Here is a 22417-nt window from a genome sequence, read left to right as displayed (position 1 = left end):
ATAAAGATCAAATGCTTCGCTTCCCATACTGAAAGAGAAGGTGATTTCCAATTTTTCAAATGTTAATTCATGTTGGCGTATATAAACAGATGCTTACGATGAATTTTTAATGAAATGGATGGCAAATCATTAATGTTTTTAGGTAAATGGGAGGCTTAGCAGTCTACCACCCAAATAGCCAGAGGGGCCCATATGTTTTCTTACAGGAGTTTTAGGCCCTGGAAATTTTTTTTAATGGCTTTACATTTTCTTTTAAGTTAAAAAAAATCTTCACTCAGTTTTATAAATGGGTTAGCGAGGAAAATGTAGATTATGAGAACAGATAACATCAGAAGTTGGATCTAGGTTACTTTCAGATTGCATAGTTAATTAATAATGCATTCCACTTATCACTTTGTTTTTGTTCAGATGAAATGTATGTCCCATTAACCTGAATTAATAGCTACTCTGATGCCAACATTAAATGTATTCACAAGAGGAAATAGTACAGCCTGTTCTCCATGCCCAAGCAGCCAGCTGCTATAAAGCTGGGAGCTGAACTGTGCTGTGGAAAAGAACTAACATGTTGTTTCACTAGGGCTTGGAACAGGGGCTTGCCTTCCAGAATACAAAGTTAGGAAAAGGGCTACAATACATCTGGGACGACTGGAAGATTCTAGAAGTCGCACTCCAGCTATAAAATAGGGAGCCGTTTTGTAGCATGTGTCCTTCCAGATACAAAAATGCTCTAACACTGCAAAAGCCCAAGAAATCACTGAATTACGTATTAGGATATACAGTATTATTAAGCAATACTGTAGTTCCAGTTCATTTTTTAAAAGATCATGTTGTCTTACATAATTTCATTGTACCCATCATCCTTCCCAGACCAGTTCTAAGCATTTGTATTGTAGTATTTGCCCACAGTACCCTTTTAAGCAGCATTATGTAGAAAGGGCCCAATGTGCAGTGAAAATACACATTTTGTGAAAATACACACGGTTATCAAATGAAGTATTTTATATATTTTTCCCATGTGTTTTCTTACCTTGAAAGGCCTTCTGTGTAGGGAGAATTTAATTTGAGAAGGGCCTCACAAAGTCAGACCTGTAACTGTTTTGCTCTTTCTACCCTTTTTACATGCAACTGTAGTGTTGTGCGAACACAACTGCACAAATCACAACAGCTGCATGTGGCGCACTCCACAAGCATGATGTTGCTGTTCCATTTTCTATGTAAGAACAAAATAGGTCCACTGAGATCAGCTGTCAAATCTGTCAGACACACTCACCTGGGAGATGGGGCATCTCTGCTAACACTGCTGGAGACCAGGGTCCCCAGAACCCATTAAGAGAGATGCCATCAGGCTTGGTGCGGATTTGGATGCGATACCACTGCCCAGGAAGCAGATCATGGAGACATGTGTGGCTATTCTTCACTTCTATCTATAGGAGAAAGAGACAGGCAAACATAAAGATTTGGGGAAGCAATTTTTCTCAATAGCCCACTGGTTCTTGATAGCAAAAGAATCTCCCAAGTTTTCTGTTGAGAGAGAAAGAGACAGCATGCAAAAGCCGTCCATCCCATCAAAAGCCATACCCTGGATGGTGGCTCGGTGGAAGCTTCAACACCATAAAGAACCTCATAGATCAAGACATCCACATGGTAGATAGGTGGGGGAACCCAGGTCACACACAATTGTCTGGCCAACCCAGGCCACTCAACTGATACATTCACTGGTGGAGCAATGAGACCTAAAAAGAAAAACATATATATTTTTAAATACACAGAAAACCCTAAGCTCTTGTTCATTTCTGTTTACCAGCCATGGGGAGAAGACTGCACTGGGGCGTATCCTTTGTGACCTTGTGAACTGATTACAAAGGATTCTGATGGCTAGGTTTCACAAACTGCTGGAGCTGAAATCTGAGAGATAAGGTGTGGTAATGAACATGTGCTTCCTTGTTGACTGATGGCACAGCACTGTTGTCAGAAGCATTCCCCAATTATGGTCTTCACATCTAAGACCATAAGAACAAAATCCAAAGGCAAGGATAGGTGATACCTCTGTCAGACCACCCAAAATCACAGGCAAATGTCAGCCATGTGGGCCTTCATCTGGCTGGGCACCATCTTTCTGTTGATGGTAAAGATAAAACACAAGAGTTCCCAGAATCATGGCTAGATGTCTATCCCTGTTTCAAAATGAGGGTTGCAAAGTCAAGCCCTGGATGTTGGTTTTAGACTCCTTCTGTCTGGTGAATTCAATCCATATTACCAGAGGTGAAATTTAAAACCAACACTCCTGGATCAACTTTACAGCTCTCATTTTAAACTGGCATAGAAATCTAGCTATGATTTTGGGAACTCTTGTGTTTTTTTTTCTGCACTATCCAAAGATAAGTGCTGCCCAGCCTAATCAAGGCTCATACAGGCCAAAAGCTAGCATTCACTGACGATATTTTAGCAATCTAATTCAGGTTCACCTACCTTTACCTTTGAATTATATGCAAAGACTGCATAGCTCCCCCCCCCCCTTTTTCGTGATAACAACACAGACAAAACTGGGAATGCAGTATCGTAGAAAAAAACAGTTATATCAGAAAAGCCTGTTTTCAGGACAATTTCTATGGCATAATGTCCTTTAATTGCAAATGTAGATGTTTGTACATAGTGCAAAAGAGGCCTCAGCTGAGTTGTGGTTCATGAGAACAGCTTGCATTGCGACATAGAAAAAGATAAATCAAGGATGCCATTTTATTCTGGGTCAGTTTTAAAATCCTGCCTACATGCAAAGCACACCTTAGTCCCTCTTGATGTGCGCATGTGTGGCCGCAGCCTAGCTAGCAAACAAACGTTGTGGTTATATGGCTATGTCATTGCTCTCTGGTGAATGATCCCGACTCTCTCCTTCTGGCAAAGATCATTATATGGCATTATACAGTGCCCCTCAACAATCCAGGCCTCATAGAACTTGTTCACATGACAGTGCTCCAGTCCTCCCAGCAATTGTTTGCTTTCTTCCTGTCTTTCTTTCTTAAGCTGTGCATGCAATACACTTAATAGGATCCTTAGTTTGCCCTTAGAACTATGTAATTTCCTTTGGGTTAGTCACCTCCACCAGGGCAATTTAACGGTGGCATTGCACTTTGAGTTTTGAACTGGGCTGGGCAGCTTTCGAAAGAGCTCATTGACCTTATTTCAATCTGATTTCAAAATTTGTAGATTAATAGTATAGAAAATAAGGAAACCCCAAAATCTGGTGTTTAGGCCTAGCCTGTCAGTTTCTGATTTTCCCAGACAGTCTCTTTACAGATCAGGACAAAATTCAACTGAATTTCCATCTAGAATGCAGATAATATCAAAGAAGCAGAACAGCCCATGTTTTACCACCTTGTCTGGAATGCCACCATCTGAATTGAATTTGCTTCCCACTCTCAATGTAATGAGTAAATTTTGGAATCATTTGTTATTAAATATTTTGAGTTCAATATATTTAACTCAATATAGGACGTTAAATTTGACACATCATGTCTGTAATTACTATTTGAAATAATATTTTCACATTTTCATTTTGCTCTATTTTTAGTTATAATGCCAGTTCAACACTTGGATCACATTCTCAATGTCCAAACCCCTCATCTGTTCTTCTCTACCCTCACTAACTCAGACCCAGAATAAATGGAGTGCAAGAGTACGTTAAATCCTATTCTGGTACAGGTGGGTTATCAAACACATTGTTGTTGTTTAGTTGTCAAGTTGTGTCCAACTCTTTGTGACCCCATGGACCAGAGCACACCAGGCCCTCCTGTCTTCCACTGCCTCCCCAAGTTTGGTCAAATCAAACATATTAGCCATGCATTTACCATATTTTGAGTGAGAAATGCTAGATATTTAAGTTGGATTCAGTGAACGAAAAAGTCTTAGAGATCATATTCTAAATATACATTGACTACTGGAATATAATTTTTTTGGGGGGGGGGAATCAATTTGTGTCTTACAATAAAACCTTTGACTGTACTGTACAGATGATGAAAATTTATGGATTGTTCTAAAAGAATTACCATAACATGTGATCATCTTGTTGGCTAATCTACATGCTCTAGACCAGGGGTGTCCAACCTTTCACCTCCCCTGGGCCACATTAGAAGATGAAAATTTGGTTTGTGCCGCACATACATTTGGTTTGGGCCGCATGGGGGTGCAGCCCTAGCCATCCTCCGCAGCCCCACTCCAAGCACGCTTACTGGCAGCTGTGATCTCAGACAGCAGAGGCTGCCAGCTTCGACTCCTGTGGCCTTATGGGGCTGGGAGGGGGTCCACCTATTGACGGGGATGGCGCAATGCAGTCATGCAGCCCCTCTGTCCTGTGCCCCTCCCACTCCTTCCTTCCTTCCCTCTTTCCCCCTTTACTGTTGTGACATGCCCCGGCCACATTCCAGGCGCAAGCGCCGGCAGTGTAACTTGAAACTTTGGAATTTCTTTAGAAATAAAAAATTACACTGGGCCACATTATGAGCTGACCTGGGCCGCATGCGGCCCTTGGGCCGCAGGTTGGACAAGCCTGTTCTAGACAAAAGGTTACTGCTAGGCAGAATATGGAAGGGGGAAAAAAGAATGTTTTCCAGATGGCAATGGAGTCTATGAGGTCCAGGAGCTGGTGCACTCCAAACCATGAAACATGAGAATTATTACACAGAAAATCATATGCCAGTAGAGGATTTGGCCACAGATGGCATCAGTGTATTTCAAGATCCTGCGTAATCTCCAGCCTGACCAAAAAGTTCTCCACATATTCCCTTCCAAGTCTGGGAAGCAGACTTACCAACATTCTCCACTGACAGTTTCTGCGAAAGGGTGGTGTGATTGGTGATGGTGTCTAGCACTTCAATGAAGAGTTCACTGAAGACCTGAATGCTGTGATGGTCATTGGGGAAGATGCAGACATGGCGCCACCTTCCATCAGTGCTTTTGCCTGTGGTCAGGTTACATTCTCGTTTTACATCTCTGTGGGAAAGAACAGTGCTATAGTATTTCTCCACTTCAACATCTCCTTACCCTGATTGGGCTTACGTACCTATGAGGCAACTGTCTTTGGGGCAAGGAAGCAAGCTGCCAGCTAATTAATTTGTTGTTAATGTATTTTAATTGCCAAGGATTGTGAGATGTATTTATGGATTTTCTGCCCCATATATCAAAATAACATGTCTGGTTTTGGATACAGTATACCTTGATTTGAGTGTATGTATGTCTGGAAAGGGTTGTCATTTGCTGTTCTGCTTCAGACCATGAAATTTTTTAGGCTGGTCCTAGCTTGAAGGAGATCAAGTTTCAAATCCCATCCCAACTGTTGTTGTTGTTTAGTCGTTAAGTTGTGTCCGACTCTTCGTGACCCCATGGACCAGAGCATGCCAGGCTCTCCTGTCTTCCACTGCCTCCCAGAGTTGGGTCAAATTCATGTTGGTAGCTTCGATGACACTGTCCAACCATCTCGTCCTCTGTCGTCCCCTTATCCTCTTGCCTTCACACTTTCCCAACATCAGGGTCTTTTCGAGGGAGTCTTCTCTTCTCATGAGATGGCCAAAGTATTAGAGCCTCAGCTTCCAGTGAGCATCCCAACTATCTGCAAGCAACTTTCTACTCCCAGACTCCCTAATCATCTCTTCAGAAGGAGCATCAAGCTGATAGATGCTTTTCCAGGACTTCCATCCCAGGCAATGGGTCCAGGCCAGAAGTATAAGGGAACACACTTCAAGCATGCAAAATCTATTTGTGTGTGTGTGATGTTCAAGAAATGGATTATCATTGCCATTCCCCCGTAAGTTTCCATGGTGCAGTGGAGATTTGAAACCAGGTCTCCTGAGTCCTTGTCCAATACTCTACCCACTCCACTCCACTGGATCTTGTGGCTTATTTGTTACCACCCACTTTTCTTTTCATTTCAACAGTATAATTAAGGTAGGGGTGAATCATTCTGTTATTGCTGTCAAACCATGAAGTGTCAGAAATGCATGCCAGACTATGACAAATCACCCAGAGATCTAGGATTAGAACCCAATCTATCTTCTGGGCATAATAATATAAAGAAGGACTTCCTACCCTTCATATGTGTAGAAGAAGTGATATGACCCTTTTACATGAATTGGTTCATCCCAGAAGCAGGTGAGATCCTCAAAGGTTCGAGAAAAGCAGAAGAGATTCTCCTGCTCAGTTTTGGCCAGAACAGCAGCCTCTGCGTAGAGAGAGTTTAAAAAAGAAAGATTGGCAAGGAATGAGTTCCCAACAGGGTATTGGTCCAGTACAAGGAGGAAGACACCTATAGAAGCCAACATAGTAACCGTTCATTCAAAAGCTCTTTTTTCAGCAAGCAAGCTCAGAAGGAAATGAAAAGATTTAAAATTCTTTGTCTGCCAGGATAAAGACACAGGAGGAGAAGGGGTCCTTCCATCCTTCATAGGGAATTCCAATAGCCTGGGAGCAGCCATTCAGAAAGAACTCTCTCCTGTCTTTCTGTTCAGGTATAGCTGTGGGGGTGGCAGGACAGAGAGAAGGTTCTCCCTGAAACCTCTTGAAGCCCACACAAGCTTTTACAGGAGAAAACATGCCCTCAGGTATCCTGGGCACAAGGAGTACTAAGGTTTCTGGGTCATAGCATTATATGACAGGGGCCAGGATCTTCTTGGAGGAAGGGAAGGTAAAAGCTGTCCATTTCACATTCCTTCTTATGCAGATGCAACTATGGGTGTGACAAGAAGGCCAAATTATCCTGTGTGTGGGAATGCCCCTCCCCAAAGTTGCTAAACTGTTGGCTGATTCTACTACTGTAGCAACTTTTGGGAGGGGCATTCCCCCACAATCCTGCCCTGAGTCAGTCCAAACAAAGTCACAGTGACATGTGGTATGTCATTTGAGGCAATTTCCCATTCACATTCAAAGATCAATCACACCACAATGCAAGTGATGCTGTTTAGTAAGGTCAAGCTTTTTTCCCCTACAGCTTTCAATTTCTTAAAATCATTAAGTAGCTTAAGCAAGGCATGGAGTAGAAAGATGCTTAATTGTTGCTTTGAAAGCATAGTTGATACATTGTTTTGCTGAATAACAATAAAAATGAAGTGGAAAACTTCCCTTTCCCTTCAAAGGCAAGTGGCAAGAGACCCCAAAAAGTGTGGGTAGGCATTGACTGGGAGGGCTGGTTCATGGCAGCACATATGTCATGTGGTCGTCAGGATAAGGAGCAAACCAGCCTGGACCTGAGTTGTAAGACAAATGCCTATCTGATCACACTCTATGTGTAGTAGGGTGATAGGAGTTTTAAGAAACTCCAGAGCACACATCTCCCTAAGTCCACCACCTCATTCAGAATAATTAAAGCCAGTCTTTAGGGTAGAGTTGAACAAGTCCTGGAAATCCTTCACAGGCCACATCGCATACAAGCAAGCAACTTTTCCCCTTTCCTCCCCAAAATTGGAACTATCCAGGACTTTACTTCTGGATTTAAAAAACGTACAGGTAAGGCGCTGTTCCCTGTTTTAGAGAATCACTACTGTTGGCACCTTCTGGGAGTGTGGATTTTTCTATCAAAGAAATATGGAGGCATCACTGTCTTTAGAGTCTGGCTTCTCACAGGGTTGCCCGAAATGAAATGATCAAAGCTGAGATATCGGACCAAAACACATTGATCCACTCTACAGGTAGTAATGGTTCATCAGCAGAAGAAAACTGATAGTTGCAGTAGCAATGGAGGAAAAAAAATCCTGAGGACTAGCTACCTGGCAGCAGTATTGGGAGATGACACTGGTAGAGAAATCTTGTGTACACAGTTGCAGTGACAGGAAGTGCAGTGTTGGAAGAACCACAATCAATAAGCAATTTAAGCTATTTGTGATGTATTTATTATGTGGGTTTCTGCTGTGGTTGAAAAGGAAGTGGTGCCTCTCACCTAACTCAGTCGTTTAGGTATCTAGCTGTGGACCCAAAGTTTGGAAGTTCAACTCCCCAACGTGACTCCTTGACAAGGGCTGAACTCCATGATCCATGGGGATCCTTTCAGCTCTTCAGGTCTAAGATTAAAATGTAATCCTAAATTAATTTGTTTATTCTAATGTATGCAGGCAGATACATAGGCTTGAAGGCAAAAACAAATGAGATTAATTGGCTGCCCATGTGCATAAACAGCTTTTTAAATAAAAATAAAAAGGGGGAGCTGATGGGAGGGGTAAACATTCATGTTTTAAAACATTGTACCAGCCCTGTCATGCCCACAACAACAGTGTGCACACCTACCCACACCAGATCAAAACCAAAAAGCACTACAACTTAGGTGTGGGTTACTACCAGAATTGTGCCTGTTTGCAGCTAATCTGCAGCAATTACACTCTTCTCAGTTTATACTAAAAGTGAAAATTGATAGAAATGGAGTCAGAGTTCTAAATGCAACTTTTCAGTGGCCAATACCTAGTGACAAAAAGAACATAATAATCATTTCAAATAAATAAGATGCCAACAACAACAACAAAAAATGAATATCAAGAGATGTATTTCATAAGAATCAAGAAAACAAAGGGAAAATTAAATGAGGCACAGAGATGGTATATGGTCAGAATGGTAATATTTTATCTGAACTGTATAAAGCAAAGAGAATATGGAAACAATATGTTAAAGAAGTATATGGAAGATATATAAAGATAACAGATTCCCCCAAAGAGGATTCTCCTCAGGAAGAACCTTTAATTTTAGAAATTAACGTGGAACCTGCATTTAAAGTACCGTATTTTTTGCTCCATAAGACGCACCTCTCCATAAGACACACCAAATTTTTAGGAGAAGAAAATAGGAAAAAATAATCTGTTTTCTTCGCTCCATACGACGCACAGACTTTCCATCCCCCTGTTTTGTGGGGGGAAAGTGTGTCTTATAGTGCGAAAAATACGGATTCAAACGAATAATGCACCCAGAGCAGATGGGATGGCAGCAGAGTTGTTTCCAGCTGTAGAAACTAAGTCTATGAAAATCCTGAAAATAACCTGCCTGGACATATGGAAATCAGCAGAAAGGCTTGGAGACAGGGAACATTTAATATAAACTGTGCTCTCAAAAAAAAAGGAGACGTCAAAGATTGCAGCAACTGTTGGGCCATTGCATTGATTTCCCATGAAAGGAAAGTGATGCTGAAGGTTTTGCAATGAAGACTTTCACTGTGTAAGGAGTGAGAAATGCTAAATGTTCAAGCTGGGATTCAGAGAAGGAAGACATGCTGGATATCATACGAGGGGGTGCTGATAAGTATTGAGCCTTTCCCAGAAAAAATTGAGTTAGGAAGCTGTAACTGCCACACGATTCTACATATTCCCCCAGGAAGTAAATGCACTTGCGACATCTATCCTGCAGCTTCTTAAGTCCCTGCAAACAAAATTCTTCCGACTGCTGGTGTAACCACTCATTTGCAGCATTAGTTGCCTCCAGAACACTCCCAAATCCTTGTCCCTTTAGGTGTTTTTTGAGTTTGGGGAACAGATAATAGTCAAAAGGAGCCAGGTCAGGAGAATAGGGTGGATAAGGCATCACTTGAAAGCCTAAGGATGTCGGTTTTGTCATTGTTTCACCTGCAGTGTGTGACGAGGCGTTGTTATGCAACAGGATGACACATTTGGAGAGCTTTCCTTGACATTTTTCCTTGATGTTTTACCTCAACTTCGTCAATAAAGCACAGTAATATTTTGCATTGACGGTTGAACCCTGTTGGAGGTAGTCCACCAGAAGAACACCCTTCATAGCCCAAAAAACTGCTGCCATTTGCTTCTACACCAACCTTTGCACTCGGAACTTCTTTGGCCTGGGGGAACCACTGTGCCTCCATTCCTTAGACTGTTCCTTTGTCTCAGGATCATAACAGTACATCCATGTCTCATCCCCAGGAAATCTGACTCATTTCTTGCAAAATGTTCCAAAACAGCCATATTGTCCAATGGCGCGTGCTAAAGAATTTCAGGAGAAAATCAATTTGTATCTTATAAATGACACTAATCCCTTGTCTGCATGAAGAAGCTTTGGACTGTTATAGCTCAGCAAAACATTTGATTATCCTGATTATCCTGTTCTCTGGGCAAGTGCTCTAGCTAGCCAATGGAGGGACTGGTGAACCCCTTCTGAGTATTTTATACCTAGAAAACTCTGAGAGAATTGGCATAAGCTGGAGTCATCTTGACAATATGTAGCAGTATTTATTGTAATAATAATAACATTATTATTAATGTTGACAATGGAGAAATTGATGTTAAAGATTTACTGTGCCCTGATTCAGGTATTAACCAAAATGGAGACAGCTATCAAGATTGAGGTTGAGATTTGAAAGGGCAGCCAGGAAGGAACAGAAAAGATCCTATAGTGTAGGGGTGTGTCACTGAAACCAAATTTAAGTTCATTCTAGACTATGATATTCATAGCATGGATGTGCATGTTGTAAAAGAAAGACAGCTGAGAGAGGAAATAGAGTGTGGGTTTGAAAGAAAGTTTTATGGATATAACAGATTGTGAAAAAGAAATACAGTCATGTTCTTCATATAACACAGGTGGAAATCTGATCCATGATACTGAATGTGTTGCCAGTTATGCTTGTGTCCACCTTGGCAGCTAACATTGTAAAAAATGTCATGCCATGCACCTTCAAATCTTTTCCCCCTTTACGGTGATAAATAAAAATAGTGGCAGCTTGTGGTTCAAGCAAGGGGTGTCTTGTTCTACAATCTCAGGGTGATATCCTTTCCAATTAGACTATAGGCCAACTGTGTAAGGAATATTAACACTAAAAACAACCCCATGTCCCCCAGTGATGTATCTTAACATTCAGAAGAGATTTGGGGACTCTGTTATGATCCCCTTCTGCCATGGAACTAGGTGTAGATCAGCAAGGTAGAATGCATGTGACTTGCAAACCTCGAAACATTGTCAGAACACCTGATCCTATGCAAGTGCAGGACATTGCCTCAGAGGTGAATCATGGTATAAAAGAACTGTAATTGCAAGATACCCCAAAGATTAGATAGCATCCTCAGCAAATGACTATCCAAGCTTCATTTAAAAACCTCCAGTGAAGGAGAGTCTGCCACTGTTCAAGATAGTCCATTCCACAGTCAAACAACTCCCAACATCATAATGTTCTTCCTAATGTTGAGTCTAAATCCCCTTTCTTCCCATTTGAACCCACTGGTTCACATTCTGCCTTCTGGATCAGTAGAAAACAAGCTTGTTTCTTCTTCCATATGATAGCTATTCGATACCTAAAGATGAATATCATATGACCTTCTCAATCTTCTCTTCTCCAAGCAAAACAAACTCAGCTCCCTCAGCTATTCCTCATAGGGCTTAGTTTCCAGACCTGTTAGTACCTTTGTCACCCTCCCCTAGATATGTTCACACCTGTTGATGTCCTTTTTGAACTGTGATGTCCAGGTCTTGAGCTGACCAGATCAATACTTTGTTGGTTGGATAGCTCAGTGGTTGAGATACCTAACTGTGCAGCTAGGTGCTGGCAGTTTGATTCTTTACTGGGCATCCAAGGAAAAGAGCCTGCCTGTGTAGTCATGGGCAAGTGACACAGTCCCAGAACACACTCAAAGAAAGAGAATAGTCAGGTACTTCTTTGTAACCCCTGGAAAGAATGGTCAGAATTGCCATGATAGCTCATAATAAAAATGATTTATAATTATAATAATTAAAAATTATGTATACGTTGCTTAATCTGGACATTTCACTAACGTTGATACAGCCTCCAAGTGTACTAGTTCTTTCTTTCTTTCTTTCTTTCTTTCTTTCTTTCTTTCTTTCTTTCTTTCTTTCTTTCTTTCTTTCTTTCTTTCTTTCTTTCTTTCTTTCTTTCTTTCTTTTGAGGGGGGCTACTGCATGGAACTGCTGGCTTATGTTTGCCTTGTGCTCTTCAGCTTGTTGTTGTTGTTTAGTCGTTTAGTCATGTCTGACTCTTCGTGATCCCATGGACCAGAGCATGTCAGACCCTCCTGTCTTCCACTGCCTCCCAGAGTTGGGTCATATTCATGATGTTCGCTTTGATTACACTGTCTAACCATCTCATCCTTTGTCGTCCCCTTCTCTTCCTGCCTTCACACTTCCCCAACATCAGGGTCTTTTCCAGGGAGTCTTCTGTTCTCATGAGATGGCCGGAGTATTGGAGCTTCAGCTTCAGGATCTGTCCTTCCAGTGAGCACTCAGGGTTGATTTCCTTCAAAATGGATATGCTTGTTCTCCTTGCAGTCCAGGGGACTCTGAAGAGCCTCCTCCAGCACCACAATTCAAAAGCATCAGTTCTTCTGCAGTCAGCTTTCTTTATGGTCCAGCTCTCACTTCCATACATCACTACAGGAAAAACCATAGCTTTGACTTTAGCTTATGCTCTGCCTCGTGGCGCAGTGGTTAAAACGCTGTACTGCAGCTAAAACTGTGCTCACGACCTGGGGTTCAAATCCCAGGTAGCCGGCTCAAGGTTGACTCAGCCTTCCGTCCTTCCGAGGTCGGTAAAATGAGTACCCAGCTTGCTGGGGGGGGGGCAATGTGTAGCCTGTATAATTAAATTGTAAACTGCACGGAGAGTGCTTGTAGCACTATGGGGCGATATATAAGTCCAAAAATAAAATAAATAAATAAATAAATAAATAAATCCTTTTCACATGTAACATTGCCAGGTCAGTTGCCACCCACCCAGTCTTAAGCATTTCTTCTTTCCTGCCTAAATATACCTTTGTTGAAATTTATTTTGTTTTGCTTTAGCTCAGTTTTCCAACCTGTTATGGCCATCTTGAATCCTAATTCTGTCTTCTGAAACATTAACTATCTCTCTTAGTTGGTGTCATTTGCAAATTTGGTGAGCAAGGTGTCAAGCATATACCCCAAAGCACTCACTCCTTCCATATTGTTATGTGTGTGTGAGATGGTGGTGGTCTGGATGATCTTGCCCTTTCAGGATCATTTACAGTCTTTATTCATACATTTATAGTTATTATATGGCAATAGAACAATGTTCAATTATTCAATCACATCTTATCCCCATTCCCTATCTTGTAGCATTTCAACCAGCAGATCACAACAGTTTGTCAGCAAGCAGGTGCTGTGTCAGTTTTTGGCATAAGCCCTACTGAGCCATGAATCTCACACAATGCCTCAGGTTTTCCTCATCCTGGTTACCCCACAGTATACTTATGAGACTAAAGCAGAGCAGTAGAGCCTTGCTGTGTCATACATTTTAGTTCCTTTATTGATGCCCATAAGCCACATATGTGAACAGCGAGTTTGATCACTCCTTTGAACACTGAGGTAAATAACTCTATTTTGTCAGCAATTGTGATAATGACTCTGGAGACAATTAGGTAAAGGAAGGGGGGGTCTAATGATTAGCTCCCATCTCCATTTTCTCTGCCTCCAGAAAGTGGGAGGGCCCTTTTTTTTCAACAAACAAACATTCTAAAATAACCATGTGGCTTTGTGGCAAACTTGGGAAGCTTCCTGCTCCTGGAAGATAGAGCTTCCAGTTGAGAGTGAGAGGAAGGAAGATAACAGGGCAAACTACATGTTACATACAAATGCACCTAACAAAAATCTATTTAGGAAAAAAAATGAAAAGCAATCTCAGGAGGTTGTGCTTTTGAGTAAAGGTATGACATATGAGAGAATTGATTATTCCCCTAAGGATTATTTTCTTGCTCATCCTCAAATTGCTTTCCAGATACATATTTTATAAAGGTAAATAATGCATTGGGAAACTCCAGTGGAAAAGAGAAGCCACTGGTGATTTTGTGTGTTAGAAAAAATGAAACATACCCATGTGTTCTAACATGAAAAAAGGCTGATGTGTAAATAACTTTATTGTTTAGAAGACATACAGTAGTGGGAAAACAGGAGGAGTTACAAATGGAAGATGTTATCATTTGAAACTCATATAAAAATTCCATGGATGAAACAGGATGTGTTTTTCATTATGGTTTGTGGCGTTCCTAGTAGGCAAAGGAGGAATGTCACATAGTTATAGTATTGGCTTGTATAGTGTCTCACCTTCTGTTGCAGGTGTTCAGCTAACAAACAGGCAGACAGACAAAGGAGATTGTACATTGAATCGCAGGCCCAAAACCTGTGGCATTCTTTGAAAGGAAAGCAGTAACTAAAAGTAAATATTTTAGTTGCCTGTGAAAACCAGGGGAAAGGTTTTCTTTAATTACAGCTTTCATAGTAATGAACTGCAAAATTTCAAACTTTTTATAACATTTGTTAGTATTTTTCTCAATAAATTTACCTCTGCACAACTCAACCCTTGATTTCTTGTTCTCTACCCTACCGACATTAAGAGGGTAGGTTTTCTGAGCAGAGACTTGTCTTTTGCAGCATAAAGCTCCAGGCATCTTGATGAGCCTACAGAAACAATGGCCAGGATCCAGCTGGTTTTCGCATAAGATTTGTATAATTTGTCACAGCTACTTGTGGCTAACTGTCAATGTTCCAGGTTAAGTCTTGGTCATGTGCTTGGCCATATAACTGATTATGCAATCATGATGTACAATGGTACCTTGTCAATTAGCTATCATTGGCCATGGCAGTTTTCACTAACCTTATGCAAGCACCATAAAAAGGGACATGGTGGCGCTGCGGGTTAAACCACAGAAGCCTCTGTGCTGCAAGGTCAAAAGACCAACAGTCGTAAGATCGAATCCATGTGCCGGAGTGAGCTCCTGTCGCTTGTCCCAGCTCCTGTCAACCTAGCAGTTCGAAAGCATGTAAAAATGTGAGTAGATAAATAGATACTACCACGGTGGGAAGGTAACAGCGTTCCGTGTCTAGTCGCGTTGGCCACATGACCACGGAAATTGTCTATGGACTAACGCTGGCTCTATGGCTTGGAAACAGGGATGAGCACCACACCCTAGAATCGGACACAACTGGACTAAATGTCAAGGGGAACCTTTACCTTTGCAAGCCATGGCAGTTTTCACTAACCTTATGCAAGCACCAACAGGATTATGGCTAATAAAAGTAATTTTTTTAAAAAGGGGGAAGTATGATAATGGGTCAAGCCATGTGTGAAAGTTTTCTAGAGACTGTGTTATAACAACATCCAGGAGACCAAATCTTTGGAACCACTGGCTTGGTGTTTCTGTGGACACACCACCTTTCACTATCATGACCATTACATTCATTCTCAACGTGTCTTTCCTGAACATGGCCCAAGCAGTTTTCTACCCCAATCTCAAGCAAGGAAGGAGGAGTGTTTCCTAACACCGAGGTAGAAACCTTTGGACTTCCGCTTCCACTTTCTAGAGACATAGGTAGATCAGTCTGTTTCTGCAGCAGCAGAAACAGAACAACAAAAAAACAACTCAAGTACTGTACATTATATCCACAAACATTCACAGTGAAAATGTTTTAGTTTCAAAGATACAATACTTTTTGTTTTGTTTTGTTGGTTTGGTCTTCCAGATGTTTTGGATGCCCCAGAAGCACCGGCCAGAACAGCCAGTGGTAAAAGCTGTTCAAAGAAGTCATTAGCCCAAGGTCTTTGGGTGCAACTTTGTAGCTTTGCCACAGCCCATCTCAAACTGACAAAAGCTTCTTAGTATTTGAGCAGGTAGGTTCATTTGGCTCATCGCTAATTACAAGGATGGCAAACTGGCTTTTCTAGGATAATCCCTTCTGAAGTGATACAATCTAGTTTCATCTTTAACACCAAACCCCAGAGGGGACATCTCTCTCCATGCCCATGTTCTCCTTACTAAGGAGAGAATTTACAAAGATTCCCACTAAGCAAAGCCAAGGATTATAATGTCAAAGAGAAAGGGTGGAATTATTAGTTTGGCATGGCAATTAAAAAAATCAAAGGATCAACCACAGCAAAATATTAAAAGCAAATAAGGTCTGAGGAATACCATTGCAGAACATATGGGATCTGTGAAATCTGGATAGTACATGCAATTAAAACAATAATTTCATGTCTTACCCATGGTAGACTTTCATTTAAGGTTCAGTGTCATATTCAGTCAAGAAAATATATATATCTAGTTGTCTTCTCAGTCCTTCCATCATTCCTGACTTTAGAGCATCCATCAGCATAATTCAAGTGACTATATTTGTCTGGTTTTGGAGTACAGAGGTTTTGGAAAGAGATGGAATTCCATCTCAAAATCATCTGATTATATGAAGGCCATGGGGCTAGAAGCCATGTAAATATTTTCTAAATAAACCTATATTTATTGACAGCTCCAATTTTTGGAGCACATCGGCTGTCTTCACTCTTGGGCTATAGTATTTTTGGGCCAGAGATTTCATGGGTTCATTTATGTATGTAACTTTGCCATGAGCTGTTCCACTGGTTTAACCAGAAGAAAGGGAGTCTGTGGGAGAGAATTTGACTCGGAATGACAGAAGATTGCATCATGCGGAGTGCAGTAAATATAGAGGAAGATAATCATCTTCCAAATCACAGAATAGAACCAATTATCCTCAAGTCATAGCCTAGGGATAATTTTTATGGGATCAAAATTTTAAAAATCCCTATTAAAGCAATACTTTTATTAGGCCAAGCCAATTATTAGGCTCTTTTCAGCCCCATTTGTTGTTGATATGTGTCGCCAAATTGAAAAACAACGTGATGACTTAGAGTGACCCAAGAGGGCTGTCAAGGTAAGTGAGATATATAAGGAGTGGCTTTGCTGATCCCTCTCCCCCAGTGAGTCTCCATGCCTGAGTGAGAATTTGAACGAAGACCTACCTGAGTCCTAATGTATTGCTCTATACTACACTGGGTACCCTTATGTATCTCATAGGGTTGTTGTAAAGATAAAATGAAAAGGAGGTGAACCAAGTCTGCCTCCCTGAACCTGGATGAGGAAAGGTGAGAAACAAAACAAACAAATGGCAGAATTAGACAAGGTGCCAGCATCCAGCATCACAGATAGGAGGTAAAATTTTTCCCATCAGAGGCTTCATTCTGGCAAACACTTGTGCCTCAGCAACCATGCTTGCAAATGAAGCCTGTATATACTTCCTAGCAACTAACCACAGAATAGAAGCAAGCTAATTTGCAACTTGTGGAGCTGAGCAACCTTGCACTAAGATAAACAAATGCATTCAACTTTCTAAAGAGCGCCATTTCTAATGACTTGCTAACTTTGTTTGACCCAAACATAAAATACAGATTTTTCAGAGTTGTGGAAAAGTCAGCAATACCTGTGTTTCTGCCTGTCTATTCTTCACCGCCCGCCCCCCCCAACTCATACCATTATGGCCATCATGAAATGTAGTTATCTTACCTTCATCTGAGATGAGGACAAAGCTGAATGTGGGTAAGAGGACGAACAGAACAAGCAGGGGAAATGGCCTCACTGAGCACGGACGTATCACCATCCTATTGGGGCTAGAGTACCTCCAGGACTAGAGCTGGGTCAGAGGTTTGTACCTTTGAACAGGTGGTGCTGATGACATGGACTGGCAGAAGAGTGGACTCTTGCAAGGCGGCAGCAGCAGACTGCCCGCTTTGGGTGCCCATGAAGGAAGCAACCAGCCCTCCAGCTCCGAAACTTTGTTACTGGACCTCTGCAGGGAAAACTAATCTGGAAAATGCCAGCCCAGCAGCTGCTCAGGAAGCCTGACTAAAAACCTCCTCCAGCCCCAGCCCCACCACTTCCCCAGCTCTAAACCACTAAGCCATGGTCTGTGCGGGTGGGAGACCCTTGCCTGAAGGCTGCTTTGATCAGATAGGCAGAATGTCCTGCCCTTGTGGTGGTGTCTTGGAGGACAAAGCCTTTGGTCAGGAAGCAAACATCCCTGTCCCTGTGGAGGGTGGTGCAGAGGCTCTAGGGGCAGGGGCTGTTCTTAAAAACAGATGCAGTCCATAAACAGTCTGAAGGGCTGATGGCAGGCCTAATTTTGTATTGGTGGAGGAAGGGTGTTGTTTTCCCTTGCCCTGATATACTGACGTCTTTGTCAAGATAGCCAACGGCATGGGAAGGTTCTCTTTTTTTGGACGATGGCTCCCAGAATCCCCAGACAGCGTGGCCATCTGTCTTGGCGGATTTTGGGAGCCATAGTACAAAGAGAGAGAGAGAGAGGGGTTTTCCAGAGCTTCTTCTCTTATTATCAGGAGTTCAAATGTGAAGTGAAGCAAGCAGAGATGGTTCTGTTTGTACTTGCTCTGTAGAGAGTCTGCAGCCAAGTTCTCAAGAGAATTCCTAGGCAGTTGTTCCTGGAAGTTCAAGATAAAAGATTAAAATGACATTGACATACTGTATATCCATAACTATTAATATGATCTGGAGGGACGAGTTACCAATCTCCTGCAAAGAGGAGTAGACAGAAGGTAGCTCTAGATCCAGATTCAGAGCCTCGTGGCGCAGTGGTTAAAACGCTGTACTGCAGCTAAAACTGTGCTCACGACCTGGGGTTCAAATTCCAGGTAGCCGGCTCAAGGTTGACTCAGCCTTCCATCCTTCCGAGGTCGGTAAAATGAGTACCCAGCTTGCTGGGGGGGCAATGTGTAGCCTGTATAATTAAAATTGTAAACCGCCCGGAGAGTGCTTGTAGCGCTATGGGGCGGTATATAAGTCCAATAAATAAATAAATAAATAAATAAAATAAATTCAGCAGGAATAGGAAGAAAGTAAATCTAGATCAAGTGTTACGTTTCTTTTGATAAGTTGCAGGGAATTAGAAAGGATTTTTAGTTCCTGGTTTTTTTAACAAGACCAGCAAACACCATTTACACCCCTAGCTTGCCCTCATCCTTTGCCTTAAACTACAGTATATTGCTGAACTGAAGAAAGTTTGGGGCAACCCTGAGTGGATTTTTAAGAGGAACAACGACAAGCATTGCTTAGCTATGATAATAGATTTAGAAGCTAAGAATTCCTTCATTCTACATACCATTTGCTTCTGAAACTAGCTGGTACCAGATCTCACAGTTCTAATACAAAGCAAAGGAAATTCCATGAGCTTAATATCTTCTCAGCCCTAACCCATGGGCAGTAGATGGCAGCTGGGAGGACCATCCTTTAAGTATTCCACCACAAGAGATAACTGAAGGAACTGATTGCTAAAGTTAGGGGTGTGGATTGCATTTCCTTCTTCTGACTAAAATAAAATGAGTAGGTTATGCACACTTAATAAGCAGCTCACAGCTCATCTCCCCTTCTTAGAGTAAAGTCCACCTGTTGCTATAGGCAGGGCTGCTAGGAGGACAATAATTGCTAAGGTTGCTAACCAAAGAAGGGGTTGATTGCAAACTCTCACCAGGTGTGACGGAGCTAGGTGACAAACTAAAGATCAAACCTAGGAGACCTGTGTCGGTGCAAATAATGGTGTGAATGGGAGACCGAAGCATTTTTAATGCAAGTTTCCCGGGTATGAGGAAATGCATGGCAGATTTTGATACCAAGCATGAAGAAATCATAGACAAGTCAAGAACAAAACAAATAGCAAACATTTATAAAAGCACTAAGACAACGGCCTTGCAATTTACGGGAAGAGGGACAGGCAGCAGTATTATTATCATCACCCCTGCCAATGGATCAGAGCCTGTGGTTTCGTTTTTATGATGGGATTTCATGAGGCAGTTCTCTGGGGCCCAAGGCCTTACCAAAGGCAAATATTTAGTCCATAGTTTCATTCAAAAAATTAAAGAGAAAAAAGTCATTTTCAAAAACTCTGGCTGAAATGCTTTGCTTGGTGAAGTCACACTAGAGTAGACCCACTAATCAACTGGGATTTAGTGAGTCATCTTCTCTGTATTCCATTGATTCAAGTGGGTCTACTCTATCTGTAACTTACTACACAGAAGTAAGTCATGACTAGAGTAGGCACATTTGAATTAATGGAACTTATGGAGGAATTGGCTCACCAAATTCCTATTGATTAGTGTAACATATTACAATCGTATGTCTGAGGAAGTGGACTGGTCCACGAAAGCTTAGTAGTCACATTCTTGACATCATGTCTGCTGACTGCTTTTTCCACCCACAGCATCTGCACATGCACCATGAATACCTATGCCATGGAGCACAATGCCTTTTTGTGTCTGCCTATATATGTGGGCACCAACTGTTCTTCCAGCAGTTCATGCTGTATGCATAGAAGTCAAGAGGTGGGCTAAGTTAGCACGTGTGGTTTTGGAGGCTTGCTTACTTGATCCATGGAGCTCATGTTGTTGCTATAGTTTCTGCATGGATGTGGTAACTTCTAATTGGGTCCATTACTCCATTTCACAAAGCTTTTTACACTTCTTTTATTAGGCAGAAATCTGAGACAAAACCAGCTTAGAATTGCTAGAGGCATAAACAGTCACATATAGTCCACTTTTGCATCTCTCTCTGTAGCATATATTATATGAGATGTACGGTAATCCTAGCAAAATCTTGATACAACAGAAGAAATGATCCCAAGGGAGAAACTGCAACAGCACTTGTTCTGTGGCTCTTCTCCTAAGGTTTCTTATTTTAATACAATGGCCATAGTTCCCTCCAAGGCAGCATCCATTTCATCATTTTGATTTCTGACTGCCACGTTCCTTCTTTCCCACCAACCACTCATGCTTGTTCAGTATCATTCTCAAAAAATCAGAGGCTTTAAATCTACAGGCTATCCCATGGCAATCCCTGTCTAGTGTTCTGCCTGGCAAGGGAATTATAATTTTGTTGTGATCTTGGTGCGAAAGCCTCAGTTTGGCAAGATATTCCTGTGTTGTTAGGGAACTGCTTTGTACTAAGTCAAAGTATTTGTTCAGTATTGCGCAGTATTGTGCACTCTGGCAGGCAGCTGCTTTCCCAAGTCTTTCCCATCACTTGTTAGCTCATCCTTTTGACTGAAGATCAAGCTACAGACTGAACCTAGGGCCTACGCAATGAGCCTGCTGAGCTGTACTCTCTCTGGTACTGTAACAAGCTGTTTGCCTGTACTGTACATGAGAGCCTAAGCAGAGCCCTAAGGGGTTAGACTATCGGTTCATCTTGTCTGGTACTATGTTCCATTTGTGTGAATACATGACATATACCTAATAGCCTGCTGAAAAGGCATCAGGGAGAAACTACATAACAGGAAGAAAAAGAAGAGAAGGGAAAGAGGGGAATTTACTTCTCAGGCAGAAGAACATTCAAGAGGAATTACAGCTCAAAACCACTGTATGAAAAGTTACTTTTCTGAACTGTAACTCCAAGCCAGTTTAGCATTGTTTTTCAGTGGGAGAGAATCCCCTTGAGAGCAGTTCAATGGGAGACATAGGGCAGATCACATGGTCCACAGTGTTCTGTCCTCCTTGCCACAATTCTCCACTTTCCCCAACGTTTGCTGCCTGGGAAAGATAACTCATTCTGCCTAATGGCAGAATGTATTATGTATGTATTATGTACATGCCACAGAAAATGGGGATTCTTCATTTCCTGAACAAGGCACTGCCTGGTTCTTCTCAGCTCATCTCTGTGCTGAATTCTGAGACCAACAGGCACTTTGGTCTCCGTATGAGTTGAAGATACTGTACACGTCCAGCTCGTTTGCTCCATTCATGCACATCCCATGTTGTCCATCTTGAGGGGAGGTTGGAGATTGCATGGGCAGCTTGAAGGCTCTCCATGCTGTTTGTAGACAGAGGGTGGGAGCAGTAATATGGGTCAGTCAATGCTACAGAATGGGAGGACACAATGCAGATCAGATCCTAGCACATTTCATAACCGTGTGCCACCTCGGTGATCCTTTCGCCTCCTTTCAACACAAGACAGTCTTGGTTATTCATCATGCAAACAGTCCTTTCATTGTGGTTAGGGAAGGAGTAGTTGGCACGAGAGCTATGTTCATGTGAGATCCTCTAGATTAGCAGTTTCCAGGTATGCTCTATGCTCAGCACAGTCTGCATAATAAGATAGTGGAATATGTACAGAAAGCTCCTGTCTCCTGTGGATCCTACTTGTGCCTAGAGGTGGAAAGGTTCAATGCTCTGGCCTGTCATGCCTCCTCTGCTGTGGCATCGATCCCTGCATAGGTGAAGTTTTCAAACAATGCCATGTTCACATAGGCCTGTCAAAAGAAAAAGAAAACCAGAATGAAGTTTCAGACCTAATAAATATTTGGCTCCCTTTCCACCTCCTTTCCTTTTTGTGCACATTTTCCCTCTGTGCTCTGATTAGAAAAGGGAAAGTAATGCAAGCCCATATTTCAGCCTACCACCATGACCTTGCCCAGAGAAAGTTCCATTGTAATATCTCAAAAGAATTTCCTGGCATAGGACCCAGCTCTTTATAATCTCTAAGGACCACCTGCATCCTGCTTTAGTGAGGGAACTGGAGACCCTGCAGCCAAACCAAGCGTCTTCCTTAGCGATAGGGCACAAATGAAGGCATCCTAGTAGTAATCCTGGCCTATGTTGACTGGTTATATAAACACAGAATCTAAGATGAGGAATGGT

At 42.0% G+C, this 22417-nt stretch overlaps 2 protein-coding genes across 5 annotated transcripts in view; both read right to left on the bottom strand.

Moving 5' to 3' along the window:
* The window catches only part of MPL (MPL proto-oncogene, thrombopoietin receptor), a 31693-nt gene extending 14030 nt beyond the window's left edge, over positions 1 to 17663 (bottom strand). For both annotated transcript variants that reach the window (XM_020783376.3, XM_072997504.2), the window contains exons 1-5: positions 17283 to 17663; positions 6079 to 6211; positions 4805 to 4986; positions 1579 to 1733; positions 1271 to 1424 (exon numbers count right to left, since the gene is read on the bottom strand). In XM_020783376.3, coding sequence (XP_020639035.3) covers positions 1271 to 1424; positions 1579 to 1733; positions 4805 to 4986; positions 6079 to 6211; positions 17283 to 17376 — 718 coding nt within the window. In that variant the 5' untranslated portion in view covers positions 17377 to 17663. The remainder of the gene's footprint in view (positions 1 to 1270; positions 1425 to 1578; positions 1734 to 4804; positions 4987 to 6078; positions 6212 to 17282) is intronic.
* Positions 17664 to 20234: 2571 nt separating this feature from the next.
* The window catches only part of TIE1 (tyrosine kinase with immunoglobulin like and EGF like domains 1), a 40706-nt gene continuing 38523 nt past the window's right edge, over positions 20235 to 22417 (bottom strand). For all 3 annotated transcript variants that reach the window (XM_020783207.3, XM_020783208.3, XM_078392781.1), the window contains one exon: positions 20235 to 22029. In XM_020783207.3, the coding sequence (XP_020638866.3) occupies positions 21958 to 22029 (72 nt within the window). In that variant the 3' untranslated portion in view covers positions 20235 to 21957. The remainder of the gene's footprint in view (positions 22030 to 22417) is intronic.

Source organism: Pogona vitticeps, chromosome 4 (genome assembly GCF_051106095.1).
Source record: "Pogona vitticeps strain Pit_001003342236 chromosome 4, PviZW2.1, whole genome shotgun sequence".
Lineage (NCBI taxonomy): Eukaryota > Metazoa > Chordata > Lepidosauria > Squamata > Agamidae > Pogona > Pogona vitticeps.
Note: the sequence above shows the minus strand (reverse complement) of the source record. Positions and strands in the feature narration are given on the sequence as shown.